The sequence below is a fragment of the Aethalodelphis obliquidens genome, unplaced genomic scaffold (assembly GCF_003676395.1).
Source record: "Aethalodelphis obliquidens isolate GAN/ISIS:26980383/991018 unplaced genomic scaffold, ASM367639v1 scaffold113, whole genome shotgun sequence".
Lineage (NCBI taxonomy): Eukaryota > Metazoa > Chordata > Mammalia > Artiodactyla > Delphinidae > Aethalodelphis > Aethalodelphis obliquidens.
In genome coordinates this window covers 2,136,969-2,153,815 of record NW_020838057.1, presented here as the reverse complement: position 1 = coordinate 2,153,815, position 16,847 = coordinate 2,136,969, and the positions used below count along the sequence as shown (strand labels likewise).

Genomic DNA, 16,847 nt, shown 5'->3' with positions numbered 1-16,847 from the left:
GGAGGGAGGGGAGGAGGGGAGGGGAGGACAATGTAATTTTCAAAGCTCGGATCTCAATCTTCTTTCCAGACCCTAGGACGTGGTGGGCTTTCTCTGTACGTTAGGGAGCACCTGGCCTCTTTGGTGAGAACTACACTCTGGCCTGCAGTGGCATTTCCACCCCAGGCCTCCCGCGCTCACCTGGGGATGGGCCTCTTGCCAGCTCTCCTTTCACCACCCAGGGTTCCTTCCCAAGGTCCAGCAAAGAGACCAAGTCTGGCTCAGACACACAATGTCCTGCACATGGGAAAAGACAGTGGTTTCAGTCATACCCTTGGCATTCTTAAATGGACAACCAATTCCTTGGCTTTGAAGGAAGAGTGCTTTATTACAGGAAGGACCAGGAAGAAAAGTGAAGAGTATTTTAAGGATATTGAAGTTGATGCTTCAAGTATGACAAAGATACTAACTCTCAACTCTACAAACGTCACACTCTTAAGAATTGCGAGTAAAAATTCAACCCAGTGCTTTGGAAGACAACCCTGCCACCCCCCCACCCCCCACCCCCACACACAATTCAAAACTGAGGAACGAAAGTGGGGGCTCCTGGAGTTTCAGATTTCGGAGAGGAACATCCTTACCTACTGCCCCCAGATTGTGGTCCTCCCACACAACATTCTTACAGAAACTCTTCCGAGTTGGGTCTGGCTGCTGGGAGACGTCTACGGCCATGTTCGTGATGGTCACCAAGCCCTGAAATGGTACAAACACGTTTCTCATCAAACCGTGCTCGTGAACCCACGATGGCTCTGTGGGGTGGGCTGCATCCACATGCTGTGATGTACCAAGAATTTTCACTAGGTTCTGAGTGATGCCGGTCACTTGACGACTGCGCTAGCTATGTCGTGTATGTTTAGGGGGAAAGAAAAGAAAAATAGGGGAAACTGTGCCATGGAGAATCTATAATTTCTTGGAGGAGAATGAAGATACAGAGAGTATGGATTTTCTGAAGTTCACTGGAGGCGTCCTGACGTTCAACACACGTTGTTCAATTAAGTCTGCAGAGGGTTTTTCTCTCATATGAAATCTCTGATGAAAAGGAAGGGTTGAGATCCTATTCAAAGTCTTCTCACATCCATTACAAGTCGAACATTTCTGATTTAAACAGACTTGTTTACGACTTGCTGTGACCCAGTGTTCCCCCTTGTGTGTATCAAGACTGCAGGTACTCTCTCTTCTGGGGGGACACCTGTCGGTATGCAGCCCTGGATTCCAACGGAAACTTCTCCCACACTTACTGCAGACAAGATCGCTTTCCTAAGGAAGGGTTTCTTGTGAAGGACACAAGGAAGCTCCTGGGAGTCATCAGCACTGCCTCTGTAAGTGCCTTACTAGGAATCTCGCCAAGTCTACCTCATGCAACTTATCTGTAAGCGTGTCTCCCCCTCCATTTACACCCTGACTCACCAGATGCCTCTCCAACACAGCACTGTAACCCCAGTCTTCCCCTAGAACGGAGCACTCCAGACTGTAGGTTGTGGGCCTCTCCATTAGCACCGCCTGGGATGACTTTTCTTCACAGAAGCTCTTCTTTGAAGATAACTCCTTGGTCTTTGGCAGAGCCCGTGAGTCTAAAAGATATTTTTAAGAAGGTAAATATCTCTTCAATTATATACCAGTATGAAGAAATCTTCCAAAATGTAATCAGATGGGAAAAAATCCTCAAAAAAAGTATACTGTTTCGAAAGCTGTTTTATATGACCAACTGGCCTTCCATTCCCAAGTTTGTGTAGCCTTAACCCTAAAGGACACAATGTGAGTTTTCACACCTAAAGGTTGACCAAGTAGTGCATGTTATGGTTTTAGCAGGAGACTGGAGAAAGAGATCGAAGTGCAGGAGGTGAGAGAGCTCACAGAGATTTAAATCTAAGATAAAATGTGGCCAAAATAGACAAAGAGGGGCAGAGCCTATTGAAGGAAATGCTATATGATCCTTATCTCAGCGCTATTATGGAAGTCTCACTTTGACTCTTTCTCCATTTTATTTAGCAAAAATTTCTTCTCTCTGTTTTTAAAAACTAACGTCTCCTTTTTTTTTTTTTTGATTACAATGCTAACTAACCAATGTTCAGATTCTGGCCTTAAAAGTACAAGTCTTCAAAATCAACTACAGTCTCAGCAACAGAAGAAGGGTCAACAGAAGGGAAAAAAACAGTTCTGTCTCAGAAAACTGCTCAGAGAATGTGATTTAGTACCATGATAAATGGAAAACTTTTCCCCAAAACGCCATTCCAGTTCTCCTGGGCCATACGATGACCCATGTGAGTCGTCAGAGTTTGTAAACTGTCCTGTTGATACAAACTTTTCTGCCGAAGTACGGTTTGAACAAAGAGGTCTTACAAGATTCTCAATTCTTTAGAAATGGTAGTCAGTTCCTATTACAGGAACCTCCAAAAGAAATCTGTAATTCTGATTCCTTGTCTTACTTGGTTAACTTGCTATTCCAGAAATAGTGTTGTGGTTGAAATCTCTGTACTCCCAAGTGGTATAAATATGATGATATCTGCATCACAATATCTGCAGGAACATACCATCAAATCAGAATCAGTGTCCTTTCCTTCTGAGAGCCAGTCGCCCACCTGTGTGCAGCCTGTTTGCACGGGGGAAGTCCGCCTGGACCCCAGATGGATCACGGCTCAACACAAATCCTCTCCTGAACTACCAATGTCTTTCTTCTCGTTCTCACCTTTCTGCTCAAGGCTCTACTCTTGTACCTTGTTTCCCTGGCTTGAAACCGGGAATAACTTTTTTCTTCCTCTTAGGTACCTATTTACACTAATCATATGTAGGACAGTACTTTCTACTGCACTTAAGTGTACAGAAATGTCTTATCGCCCCTACGGGATGGTTAGTTTTCTAACAGCTTACGCTCATCTTCCCAGCCAGCACCTGGTGGGCTCACTCAAAGCTGACGTGCAGTAACAATCAGTTAAAAGAAGTCTGTAAATGAAAGTCATTTCATCAAAGAGAAATAAGATAGTAAAACCTACATCAGAATCAGCCGAAGATTTTTAAAGAAAGTGACGACTGTGTAAGTGTGAAAAGCAAAAGGGTAAGACGGGTGCTGGGAAAACATGAGATCCAGAGGACAGGACAAGAGTTACAAGAATTGTAACACGACTTCCCTGGTGGTCCAGGGGTTAGGACCCTGTCTTCCACTGCAGGGGGGAGCGCGTTTGATCCCTGGTTGGGGAACTAAGATCCCAGAGGCTGCGTGGCATGACCACAAAAACAAACAAACAAAAAAGTTACACTTGGTGGGGGGGGAAGCAGAGGTGGAGAGAAGAGATGGGGAGAAGGAGAATTTGCAAAGCCCAGGCCTAGATTTTCCCTCCAGGCCAGAGGCTCAAGGCTGCTGATGATCCCAGGTGTCTGAAGGCGCGGAGCTGCGACTGCCATGGCCTCATCCCACCTGGGTCTCCCACGCTCACCTGGACACCCGCCTCTTGTCAACGTTCTCTTCGCCGCCCAGGGCTCCTTCCTCTGTTCCAGTGAGGAGATCATTTTGGGCTTAGAAACACAAAGTCCTAAATATGTAAGAAGAAACGGGACGTGGTCATGCTGTGGGTCTGTCCTTGGCTTGAAGGAAGAGGATGGTGCAGGGTGTGGTGATGAGGAGGGAGGGGGGGCCTTTACCCAGCGAGACCAGGCTCCTGTAGTTTTCCAGCATCACACTCCTGTACAGACTCCTCTGAGCAGAGTCCAGCCACTCCCACTCCTCTGGGGAGAACTCTACAGCCACATCCCCAAATGTCACCAAGCTCTGAAATGACAAAAGCACATTCTTGCTGGACCAGTGCTCAGGCCCTGCCCCCCAAATGCACACGTCGAAGCCCCAACCCCCCATACCCAGAAGGTGACTGTATTTGGAGACGGGGCCTTCAAAGAGGTGACTAAAAGTTAAATGAAGTCACACGGTTGGGCCCTGATCCAATCTGACTGGTATTCTTGTTAAGAGGAGGAAGAAATCAGGGATGGGTGAGCGCAGAGGGAGGACCATGTGACAACAGAGCGAAAGGGCGACTGTCTACAAGTCAACGAGAGGCCTCAGGGGAAACCAACTCCGCTCACCCCTTGGTCTTAAACTTCTGTCCTCCAGAACGGTATACTGTTTGTTGTTTTAGCTGCCCAGCCTGTGGTGTTCTCCTTATGGCAGTCCTTGCAAGTTAATATAGGGGCCTAAGGGTTACCCCCTCTTCATTTTAGGTAGGAGATTATACATGTAAGGGAAAATACCCAGTGATGTGGAAATCTAGTTAATTACTGGACAGCGGGCCTCATTACACTGTAAACTTCAGAGAAAAGAGAAAAATAGAGAGCCTCTACCCTCGGAGAACTGGCAATTTTGTGCTGGTGACAGGAGGTACACACAAGAGAAATATGTGACATCAATTAGAAACAATAAACAACGGAGGCTAAATTGTTCCACGCACAACAGGTACCAGAGCGTTTTTTACCATGAGGACAGTCAAGTGCCCTGGATCAGCACAAGAATGGGGAAACAGGAGACACTGCTTTGGGAAAGATCCCCAGTGTTCTCATCACTTCCTGCAAGTAATGATAAATTCTTCTTTCTCCCGGGGGGGGGGGGGGGGGGGGGGAAGAATGGGGAAATAAACCTGGAGGTGAACATCACATGACTAAACCCCAAACTGTGTTCTAAGGATTTCTATTTGCTTTTAGTGTTCATCACATGTTGAATGTTCATTTAAAACAAACTAACCGAATTCTTTTTTTCTGAAATAAAGATGAGTGTATAATTAGAATGAAAAATACGATAAAGCTTTTCATTAATAAGATGTCTTTGAGAATTAAGGTGTATTGTACACCACAGGGAATACAACCAACATTTTATAATAGTTATAAGTGGAGTATAACCTTTAAAAATTGTGAATCACTATGTTGTCAACTACACCACAATTACAAAAAAAGAATCAAGGTGCCATCTCAGAGAAGCGGGCAAGTATCAAGGAGGCATTGCAAGCCTGTTTACGACTGGGTCTGCTACTCATGCACTGCTGGTGGAATTTTATGTGGCATAATTTTATGATTTCAGTGTACAATGCTGATACATCCTAATGTATTTTGAACATTTATTCAATTCAAACTCTGACCCCCAGAATCTGAGGCTAACAGAAGGTATATTTAAATATCTGGCAGCCTTGGGATTTTCAAAAGCATAGACTCAAATCAGGAAGCAAAAAAGTCCAACTACCCCGAAGGCTGAATTAAGGACTCTGTCCACTCACCAGCTCTGAAACCTCGGCCAGTTACTTAACCCCTCTATGTCTCAGTTGCCCATGTTTAAAAGGGAAACATCAATAAAACCAACCTCACAGACCGTGCCATGGGTTAAAAAGGACAGCACAAGCACGGCGCTCAGAACGTGAGGTGCCTTGTAAACACCAAATGAACGTTCGCTCTGCCGACTTTGACCCGCGGCTCAACCTTTCCATTTAAATTCTACCAGCAACGAAAGCGCCTTGGAGATTTGTTATCTGTTGAATAATATATAATACTATCACACGTTCTTTAACTTGCACCAACTTTGAAGATTTTTAACTGAACTGTGTAAAGGGTTCTGTGAGTGGTATCTTGCTTTGTGTGGAGATGGTGAAGTCCCGATGCAGGGCTCTCCTAAGTGGGAGACGCCAAGGCCCCATAAAACACGGAAAACACCTGGTAACACTTGCGGGAAACAGCCGGGAACTGCTTAGTCAGCCTTGAGCAAAGACGTGCTCAAATGCAGGCCAGCTCACAGCAGCAAGTCCTCAAGTGAGTGCACCCAGCCTCAAAGGCAGAGGAACGGATTTGCTGGCTGAGTGGCTGGCAGGAGCGCTTACCTCGCTAGGCAGGCTTGGCTCTCGTTCCCCGGGTTGTTCACCCTGATCTGTTACTGACCTGCATTTTGCACCTGCGGTTCCTTAAATGCCTTCAAGTTTTGAAAACTGCGCGAGACTCAGCAGTGGAAATATTTAGGTATATGAAAACCCAAACATTTCTAAACATATGCTAAGTGACATAAGCCAGAGAGAAGGACAAAAACTGCATGATCGATCTCACCTATATGTGGAATCTAAAATAGTCCCAACTCTTAGAAATAGAGAGTAGAATGGTGGCTTCCAGGGGCTAGTGGAGGGGGAAATGGGGATGATCAAAGAGTACAAAGTTTCAGTAATGCAGGATGAGTAAGTTCTGGAGTTCTAATGTGCAGCACAGTGGCTATAGCTAAAAATACTGCACTGTATTCTTTTCTTTTTTGGCCACACCCCATGGCTTGTGGGATCTTAGTTCCCCAACCAGGGGTTGAACCCGGGCCGTCAGCAGTGAGAGCACGGAGTCCTAACCACTGGACCGGCAGGGAATTCCCTGCACTGCATTCTTAAAGTCGGCCAAGAAGGTAGGTCTTATGCTAAGTGCTTTCACTGCCAAAAAAGTAAAAATACTAAAGAGGGAAGGGAGGAAACTCTGGGAACTGATAGATAAGTCTATGGCCTTGATGGGGGTGCTGGTTTCATGAGTATGTATTTACCCTCAAACTCAGCGAGTTGTAAATATTAAAAATGTGCAGCTTTCTATGTGTCAATCTTGCCTCAACAAAGTGGTTTAAAAACAAACAAAACATTTCAATGCAGATTTTTTTTTTGGCAAACATTTTCAATTGCATTCAAAGACACAGGTGCTGAGACAGAGGCTACTTTTCTGCTTCTTTTCTGACCCAATTCTAAAAGATGGGATTTTGGGACTTCCCTGGTGGTCCAGTGGGTAAGACTCCGTGCTCCTAATGCAGGGGCCCAGGTTCAATTCCACATGCATGCCACAACTAAGAGTTCGCATGCCGCAACACAGATCCCACGTGCAGCAACTGAGACCTGGCACAGCGTGAATGAATGAATGAATGAATGATGGGTTTTTGCAGGTTCCAATCTTACAATTCTAACTGCCTGCTCCTTGGCTGGGAAGTCTTGTACTTAAATTTTTCAGATATTCAAATAGCTTTCTGATATTCCTTACTAAATGAAACAAAATATATACATTATATGTAGTAAATAAATTGTATACAAATTACAGTATCTTTTAAAATATCTTCACAGAATCTTTACAGTAACTTTATAAGTCTGTTGGAGCCAGAGAAAATGCTGCCTATTTTTCTAGCATTTGTTACTACTTTGTTATTGGTAAAACTGGAATTTGGGGGCCCTTAAAGAGAAGAATACAAGTTCAAATATTTTCTTATACTTGGCAACTGGGTTTTTTTTGGTTTTGATTTTTCTTCTTAATAAGAAACATCCCTTTCCCCATCTCTCCAATCTCATATTCCAGAGGGACCCCAAAGTAACAGTATGTGCATATCCTTTTAAGACATTTTCCCAGTTTATACAGATTGCTCCTTATATACAGAATCAATGACTTTTGTTAGCTCTTTGTCTGAATGTTTGTGTCCCCCTAAACTTCCTATGTTGACATCCTAATGCCCTGTGTGATGGTATTTGGAGGTGGGGGCCTCTGGGAGGCCCACCCTCATGAATGGGATTAGTGTCCTTACAGATGAGGCCCCAGAGACCTCCCCAGCCCCTTCCACCATGTGAGGACACAGCGAGAATGTGCAGGTCCTGGTCTTATTCCTGTTGCCATCATACAGACGTGCAGACTTTCAGGTGGGTTTCACAGGGTCATACTACACCACGGAGGAAACATACAGGTACAGAATCTGTACTGATAATATGAAATTGATCTGGTGCTTTAACTCTCAAACATAATAAAGACGAGATAAACTTTAAAAACAAGTAAAAACCAAAAAGCAACCTTATCCTTACAGAAAAATACTTTGTGTTAACATTTTACAGGAAAAAAAAGAGTAAAAAGTATTTTACAGGAGGGACTTCTCTGGTGGTCCAGAGGTTAGGACTCCATGCTCCCAATGCAGGGGGCCCGGGTTTGATCCCTGGTCAGGGAATTAGATCCCACGTGCCGCAACTAAAGATCACACACACCGCAACTAAGACCTGGTGCAGCCAAACAAATGAATAAAAATTAAAACAAACAAACTAGTTTAAAAAAAAAGTATTTTACAGAAAAAAAATGCATCAAAGGGGTTTTTTTTGGTTCAATTCAATTCAGTTAATTTTTAAAATACACAAATGAAAATTCTGTAATAATTTTTTTGAGGGGGGTAAAGTTTACTTTTTTTTAAAGTAAAAAAGTAAAATCTAGAATTCTAGCTTTTGAGACTCTACTGCTGTTCCATCCACATATAATTTTTAAAGTATTTTGCTTTCATGTAACTTTGGTAAACTTTAATCCACAGGAATGAAAAACTTCTGGGAATATACTCATAGAAAGTAATCAGAGATAATGCACATCTTCAGGTATAAAAAGTATCATTGTAATGCTATATTAAATTGTGAAACATTGGCTCCAGGAGAACTTTAAGACTACATTCACACATTCATCCACCACCTATTTTCCATATCAAGCGCTGGGGCAAAAGAATCCAAAATCCCTGCCTGTGTCAAATGTACTTTGTGGTATAAGAGAATCAGACAAGAGAAAACCAGATAAACTAAGTATATAGTATATTGAAAAGTGCTAAGAGTCTTAAAATGTAAAGCAAGGAAGAGGGATGTGAGGAATTTGGGTGGGAGGCTCTGAAATTTTAGACACAGTGATCAGGAAAACGAGAAGGCAACTTTTGAGAAAGTAAAGTGAGTAATGGGGGAGTGTGGTAGCACACGTCAGAGTTCAGGGGGCCGGGTCACTCGGGGCCCTGTCAGTCACATTAAGGAGCTGGCCTTCATTTGGGAAAGCCATTGGGGCGTTTGAGCAGAGAGTGGCAGAACAGACTCCTCTGGCTGCTGCATTGGGAAGCGAGCATGGGGAGCATGAGTAGAAGGGGCAACGGCAAGATAATGAGGACCGACGCGGTGGTGGCAGTGGTGATAACTGTCAGATTCTGGGTACAACATGAAAACAGTGTTGACGGGATTTGCAAATGGACCAAACATGGGAGGTGAGGGCAAGAGAGGAGACAAGAATGACAGCAGAGCTTCTGGCCTGAGTAACTCAGAGCATGAAACTGCCACAGAGACAGAGGCAATTGTCGGGGGGAACCCCAGGAACCTGGGTCTGGACGTGTTAGGTTTGTGTTACCTAACACAAACATTCATGTGGAGGAGTCCAGTTGGACACAGAGGCCTGGAGCTCAGAGGAGAGATTTGGGCTGGAAAGGCGGATTGGGAGAAGTCAGTGCTTGGCTGGTCTGTGCAGACAAGAATGGGCTGACCTCCCCAAGGAAAGTGCTGCAGACAGACAAGAGGAGAGAGCCAAGTACAGAGCCTAGAGGCACAGGGACAGCTGCAGGTCAGGAGGGTGAGGAGGAACCAGCAGTGAAAGCTGAGAAGTCAGGAAGGTGGGAGGGCCAGGGCGAGCTCTTTCAGGGGGTGGCAGTTACCTGTTTTTGTAAGTAAAATTTTGTTGGAACGCAACCCCACCCAATCACTTACATATTTTCTGTGGCTGCTTTAGCTCTACAAGGCAGAGGGAAGTAGCTGCAGCAGAGACCTCACAGCCTGCAAAGCCTAAAATATTTACTACCTGGCCCTTTACAGTGAAAGCCTGCCAACCCCTGAACTATTTCAAACGCCAACGGCTGTCAAGTGCCAAAGATAATCAAGAAAGACGAAGAACTGAGCACTGCCTTTGGTAATGTGGATGGAGATCACTGGTAATCTATGCAGTCTGGGCAACTGGAACCCAGCTCATACGTTTATGAGCTGGCGATCACATATTTAGGAGACACAGCTGACAGAAACAAAGAATTTATTAGCATTCTAAGAAGGAACGCAATCAAGTGAGGAAAAGACAGCCTTCCATATTGCACCAGGGCTGCCCTTTCCTCTTCTGTCTGCCAAACCTCTCCTCTCCCTTCAAAACATGGGGCTCAGAAATCACATCCTTACTCTTCCCCGACAGGCAGCTAGGAGCCAAGAGTTCCTCCTGCCCACTCTCACAGTACCTGGTCCTAAAACTCACACTCAGAACCTTGTATGCTTCCATGACTTTCCACCCACAGGCTGTGAGCTCCTTGGGAGCAGGGGCTGGGGCTTAGCCATATGTCTCTCCAGGGGCTGGCACAAAGAAGAGTACCAAGCACACCAGGTACAACACAAGGGGCTGTCCTGTTTGCGCTAAGGAGTACCTTTCTGCTCCGTCAGAGTCCCTCTGAGAAAAGCTGCACAGGGAGGGGCTGAATCGTTTCTTCAATGAAGAACGAACTCTGAGTGGGATGAAGAGGAAGCAGGGAGGGAGGCCCTGGGCTGTCCCTGTAGCCCGTCACTCACCAGAATGTGAGGAAATGGGAACCAGCTCCCCTGACAGGTCTCTTAGATTGAAAACTTTTGAAAGAAAATAAACATTATTAAGTCCTGAAAAGCAAGCTTGCATTTCAGAGAGGAGAGAGGAAATGCCAACTCACCTGGGAGGTGGCTTGCCGTTCAATTCCTGTCCCTGCCGCCTCCTGCTTGTGTCTCCTCACCTGGACAAAGGCCGTGTCCCTGGAAGGCAGAGCTGGGGGAAGAGAGAGAAGTAGCTACAGGCCAGATCTACACCACGCTCCCTTCCTGCTGAGTCTTAAACGACAGCTGTAAATCTGAAACGGATTCAACAAGTGGAGCGTCAAATGCTCGAGCATGAGTAGGATGGGACCAGTTTTGAAGGGTCACCTGGGATGTGGTCGCTACTCTACTAGGGGCTGTCACGGGTGGGGGGGGGTGTCTTCTCTCTAGGAGCCCTGAAACAGGGAGGTGGCCGGTTAGAGTGATCCTGTACCGCGGACTAATGCTCTCGGGTTCAATTTCCAGTCCTTTGGATGCCCCCATCCAACAGCCCCGGAGTCCAGGGACGCCATTCACCAGCACTTGGGCCCCAAGAAGCCTCCTGTCCCAGACCCCACCCTCCCCTCACCCTGAGGGGATTAATTCGTCCCCGTCCACCCGCCGGGCCACCTGTCACGCTCACCTCTATTCTCAGGCCCCGTGGTCGCCGCTCCCCGCTGGCCCCTGGATGTGAGGCCACGCCTTGCGCGCGGCCTTCCCCGGGCAGGGCAAGGGAAAGCAACCGGGGTCCCCGCGCTCCGGCCGCGGCCCGCTCCGGGCTTTGTGCGGGGGACGCCTCGCTGCGGCGGGGATCCCAGGCCGCGGGCCCGCGCGCTCGCCGTCCCCCGCATGTCACCACCGTGCGCGCACACGCCCCCGGGGTCGCGAAAACACACCCAGCCCGCCCGGGCACGCCGGGCACCCAGCCGGCCCCGCCCGGCCGGCCGCCGAGCCCACCACCCTGCCTGGCCAGCTGGAACCCAGGTGGCGGGCCGCCGCCGGAAGTGAGCGCGTCCGTCAGCCGCGGCGCCCTCTGGGAAACGGAGTCCCGGCCAGCGTCCCGGCGGCGCCAAGAGAAGAGAGGGCGTGGAGGAGAGGGCCCGTCTGGGCCTACACAGCGTCCGTCGACTCGGCCCCAAGTCAGCGGCTCCTGGCCCTTCCGGACCGCGGCTGCCCAGGTGGTTGTCCACATAGTAACCGAGTCTGGCCGGAAGTACAGGCCGCGCCGCTAGACAGGACAGCGCCCCAAGGGCTTCTGGGAGTCGCTCCCGGCTTGGAGCGCGCAGGAGCAGTTGCAAGCCGGGGCGGGGCTTATGGCGAGGGGCGGGGCCGCGGGGGACGTTGATGATGTCTCTGGGCGGGGCAGGTGGTGTGGTCCTTGGAGTTCGTTTCTCCCGGTTGTCAGCCAACAGAACTGGGGGATGTGCGGTGGGGGAAGGGCAGGGTCCAGAATGTGATTGTGATGGTGTGTGTGTGTGAGCACAGCGTGTCTTCGTGTGTTCGGTCTGCATCCCACCTTTCACCTCAGGTGGGTCCCCTCTGCTGATACAGGGGCCTCCCCCACCTCCCACACCCATCCTCCAAATGCCAGGCTTCAGGGACCAGCAGGAATGAGCAGTCTTCCCCCAAACTTTCCCCTGGGCTGGCTCCTTTTTGTCATTAGCCTCTCATCTCCTGGTAGAGGGCTGCGCAGCCCCGCAAATGCCACCAACCCCTTGTCAATGAAAATAATCAATAAATATATAATAAAAATAGAAAAGAGTTTTATTTGCGCCAAACTGAGGACTATAGTCCAGAAGACAGCCTCCCAGATTATTCTGAGAAATTTCTCCGGAGAAGCATGGTTTTCAGCACAGTGTTATATACTGTCAGAGCAAAGAACATTAAATAAGTCAGAGGTACATTTCTTCAAGGTTTCAAAACCAAAACCAAACTAAACAAAAACAGACCAGCGCGTATACAGCGAGTATACAGAGAGTCAGTATGGCCTTGGCACCCGGGAAGGGAGTCTTATTGAGGGAGGACCAGCATTGGCATCCCAGGAAGGGAGGCATTTAACCTTTCTTTTTAACACATTCTTTACTTCTGGTTAGTGTGCCCTTTTCTTCAATAGTTAAAGCAGATGTACAATGCATGTTTGACAGGCCACAAACAGGCTATTTTAGTTAGCATAAAATTCAAATTAACTCATGTAAAATGCAGAATGACTTCCCCATACCTTTTAAAATCCCCTTCATAACGTTCATCATTATCTGAGTTAGCTGATGCTTTTATTCATTTACATGTTTAGGGCTGGTCTTGTCAGAGTCGTTCAGAGCTTTTTAATTTATTTTATTGATTTATTATTGATTTATTGATTTATTTTAATAAAATAAATTTTATTTATTTTATTTATTTGTTTTATTGAAGTATACTTGTAAATACTTGATTTACAATGTTGTGTTAGATTCCAGATTTTAGTAGGAAGGCTTTCAGCTTTTCATCATTGAGTATTATCTTGCCTGTGGGTTTGTCATAAACAGCTTTTATTATGTTGAGATATGTTCCCTCTATACCCACTTTCATAACTTTTTATCATGACTGGATGTTGAATTTTATCAAATACCTTTTCTGCATCTATTGAGATGATCATGTGGTTTTTTTCTTTTCTTTTGTTGATGTGGTATATCACATTGATTGATTTGTGTATGTTGAACCATCCTTGTGACCCTGCGATGAATCCAACTTGGTTGTGGTGTACAAACTTTTTTATGTGTTGTTGGATTCAGTTTGCTAATATTTTGTTGAGAATTTTCCCATCTACATTCATCAAAGATATTGGACTGTAATTTTCTTTTTTTGGTGGTGTCTTTGTCTGGTTTTGGTATCCGGGTGATGCTGGATTCATAGAATGTCTTTGGGAGTGTTCCCTCCTCTTCAATCTTTTGGAGGAGTTTAAAAAGGATTAGTATATAAGTTCTTCTTTGTATGTTTGGTAGAATTCACCTGTGAAGCCATCTGGTCCTGAACTTTTGTTTGTAGGAAGTCTTTTTTTTTTTTTAATTACAGATTCTATTTTATTTCTAGTGATTGCTCTGTTCAAATTATCTATTTCTTTTTGATTCAGTTTTGGTGCACTGTATGTTTCTAAAAACTTGTCCATTTCTTCTAGGTTGTCCAATTTGTTGGCATATAATTGTTCATAGTATTCTCTTTTTTTATTGCATTTCTGTGGTATCAGTTGCTATTTCTCCTCTTTCATTTCTTATTTTATTTGGGTCCTCTCTCTTTTCTTCTTGGTGAGTCTGGCCAAAGGTTTGTCAGTTTTTTTTACCCTTTCAAAGAACCAGCTCTTTGTTTTATTGATTTTTTTCTATTACTTTTAAAAATCTCTATTTTATTTCCTCTCTGATCTTTATTATTTCATTCCTTCTGCTGACTTTAGATTTTGTTTATTCTTCTTTTTCTAATTCTTTTAGGTGGTAGGTTAGTTTGTTTGAGATTTTTCCTATTTCTTGAAGAAGGCCTGTATCACTATGAACTTCCCTCTAAGAACTGCTTTCGCTGCTTCCCATAGATTTTGTATGATTGTTTTCATTGTCATTTGTCTCAAGGTATTTTTTAATTTCCTCTTTGATTTCCTCCTTGACCCATTGGTTTTTTAGTAGCATGTTGTTTATTCTCCATGTAATTGTTGTTTTTCTCATTTTTTTTTCCTGTGGTTGATTTCTAGTTTCATGCTCTTGTGGTCAGAAAAGATGCTTGAAATAATTTCTATACTCTTTTAAATTTGTTGAGGCTTGTTTTATGCCCTAGTATGTAATCAATCTTAGAGAATTTTCCATGTGCACTTGAAAAGAATGTGTATTCTGGGTTCTTTTGGATGTAATGTCCTGAAAATATCAATTAAGTCTAACTGTTCTATTGTATCATTTAGGATCTCTGTTGCCTTATTGATTTTCTGTCTGGAAGATCTGTCCATTGATGTGAGTGGGGTGTTGTAGTCCCATTGATTTCCACCTTTATGTCTGTTAGTATTTATTTCATGCATTTGGGTGCTCCTATATTGGTGCATATATGTTGACAAGTGTAATATCCTCTTCTTTTATTGTTATATAGTGTCCTTCTTTATCTTTCCTGTTTATAGCCTCTGTTTTGTTTGATATGAGTATTGTGACCCCTGCTTTCTTGTCATTTCCATTTGCATGAAATATCTTTTTCCATCCCCTCACTTTCAATCTATGTGTGTCCTTTGCCCCAAAGTGGGTCTCTTGTAGGCAGTATATTGTAGGCTTTTTTGTTTTTTTTTAATCCAACCTGCCACTCTATGTCTTTTTATTGGAGCATTTAGTCCCTTGTCATTTAAGGTAATTGTTGATAGATATGTACTTATTGCCATTTTAAACCTTGTTTTCCCATTGATTTTGTATTTCTTCTTGTTCCTTTCTTTTTGTTTTTCCTTTTGTGGTTTGATGATTTTCTTTTGTATTATGCTTGTGTTCTCTTCTTTTTGGTTTTCATGAATCTATTGTATGTTTTTTGATTTGTGGTTACCCTGTTTTTCAAGTATGTTAACATCTTCCTATATCTACTTGCTTGGACTGGTAGTCATATAAGCTGAAAAACATTCTGAAAAAAAATAAACCCACTACATTTTCTTACTCTCCTCCCCCACATTGTATGATTTTGATGTCCTCTTTTACATCTGCATGTTTATCCTTCTGCCATTCATTGTGGTTATCAGCACTTTCACAGAAAATTTTGCAGAAAATTTTTTTGATTTTTAAAAAATCTGTGCACTGGCTTATTTAAGTGATTTACTTTCCAGTTGTGATTTTCTCTTTCCTATGGAGTCTTGCTGCTTTTCTATTTAGAGAAGGCCTTTCAATATTTCCTTTGGGCTAGGTTTTACTATTGCTGTATTCTTTTACTTTTTGCTTATCTGAGAATTTCTTTATCTCTTCTTCTATTCTATTCTTCTTCTAAATAATCTTGCTGGGTAGAGTATCCTAGGTTGCAGATTTTTCCCTTTCAGGACTTTGAATGTATCTTGCCACTCCCTTCTAACCTGCAATGTTTCTGTAGAGAAATTACCTGATAGCCTTATGGGGGTTCCCTTGTAATTAACTTTGTTTTTCTTTTGCTGCCTTTAGAATCCCCTCTTTAACTTTTGCCATTTTAATTATGATATGTTTTGGTGTAGGTCTGTTTGGGTTCATCTTGTTTGGGACCCTCTGTGCTTCCTGTACCTGGATATCTGTTTCCTTCTTTAGGTTTGGGAAATTTTCAGCCATAATTTCTTCAAATACATTTTCAATCCTCTTTTCTCTTTCTTCTCCTTCTGGTATCCCTATTTTGCATATATTGGCATGCTTTACATTATCCCATAGGTCTCTTATATTGCTTTCTTCTTTTTTTTTCTTCATTTGGCTTTCTGTCTGCTGTTCTGATTGGGAGATTTCCATTATTCTATCTTCCAGATCACTTATTCATTCTTTTCCAAATTCAATCTGCTATTTATTGTCTGTAGCTCATCTTTCATCTCACCAAATGAATTTTTAAATTTTTCTTGGTTCCTTCTATAGCTTCTAGTTTCTTTTTACAGTAATCTGCATTTCTATCAATATCTCTTCTTAATTCCTTCAGTATTTTCATTATCTCCTTTTTTAAATTCAGTGTCTATTAGACTGAGGAGGTCTGTTTCATTGTTTGTTCTTTCAGGGGAATTCTCTTGATCTTTTAATCTGGAGTGATGCCTCTGCTTCTTCATTTTACTTATATTTCTCTTACCCTATGGGTTTAGGAGGAACAGTTATCTACTGTGGTCTTGGCTTTTTTGTTTGTTTGTTTTTATGTTGGCTAAACATGCTGCATGTCTTGCGGGATCTCAGTTCTCTGACCAGGGACTGAACGTGGGCCATGGCAATGAAAGCACCAAATCCTAACCACTAGACCACCAGGGAACTCCCAAGGGCTATTTTTATATGGAATGTCCTTGTGTAGCCTGCGTGGCTTTAGTACTTTTGGTGCGAGGGCTGCTTTTAGTATGGATGCCTGCTGCATCTTTCCTCAGTGTGTGCTGGCCATTATCTGCTTGATAGGGGGTGTGACTGGTGTTGCGGTGACCAGAGCCTGCCCTGGATAGTGAGTGGGGCCTCCTCTTTGATCTGTGGTTTTCATTGCCCTGTTGGGGTAAGGGCATGCTCCCTAGTTGTTGGAGTAGAGGCCCCCAGACCCATTTCTAAGCTGTGGTGTGAGGGGGGTGGGGTGGGAGAGGAGTCAGTGCGTATTCCTCAATTGGAGCTGCCCATCAGGCAGCACGCTGTGGTGTCACTTGTCACCTGTCGTGTGGGCTCACAAAGTACACTGTTGTTGGCACTGCCCTCAGCCCTGCCTCGACTGCGGGAAGGCAAGAAATCAGCCCAGATGTCCCTCAGGTGCTGTGTTCACAAAACT

The 16,847-nt window shown here is 44.4% G+C and overlaps 1 protein-coding gene across 2 annotated transcripts in view; it reads right to left on the bottom strand.

The window, feature by feature from the left end:
* Positions 1-11,728, bottom strand: part of LOC113615167 (zinc finger protein 470) — a 90,661-nt gene extending 78,933 nt beyond the window's left edge. The window contains exons 1-7 of one of the 2 annotated variants that reach the window (XM_027097267.1): positions 11,056-11,166; positions 10,514-10,687; positions 3,676-3,802; positions 3,471-3,566; positions 1,447-1,610; positions 621-732; positions 181-276 (exon numbers count right to left, since the gene is read on the bottom strand). In XM_027097267.1, the coding sequence (XP_026953068.1) occupies positions 181-276; positions 621-732; positions 1,447-1,610; positions 3,471-3,566; positions 3,676-3,709 (502 nt within the window). In that variant the 5' untranslated portion in view covers positions 3,710-3,802; positions 10,514-10,687; positions 11,056-11,166. Of the gene's footprint in view, positions 1-180; positions 277-620; positions 733-1,446; positions 1,611-3,470; positions 3,567-3,675; positions 3,803-10,513; positions 10,688-11,055 lie in introns of both variants that reach the window. The other variant, XM_027097266.1, reaches the window with a different exon arrangement.
* Between the last annotated feature and the right edge of the window lie 5,119 nt (positions 11,729-16,847).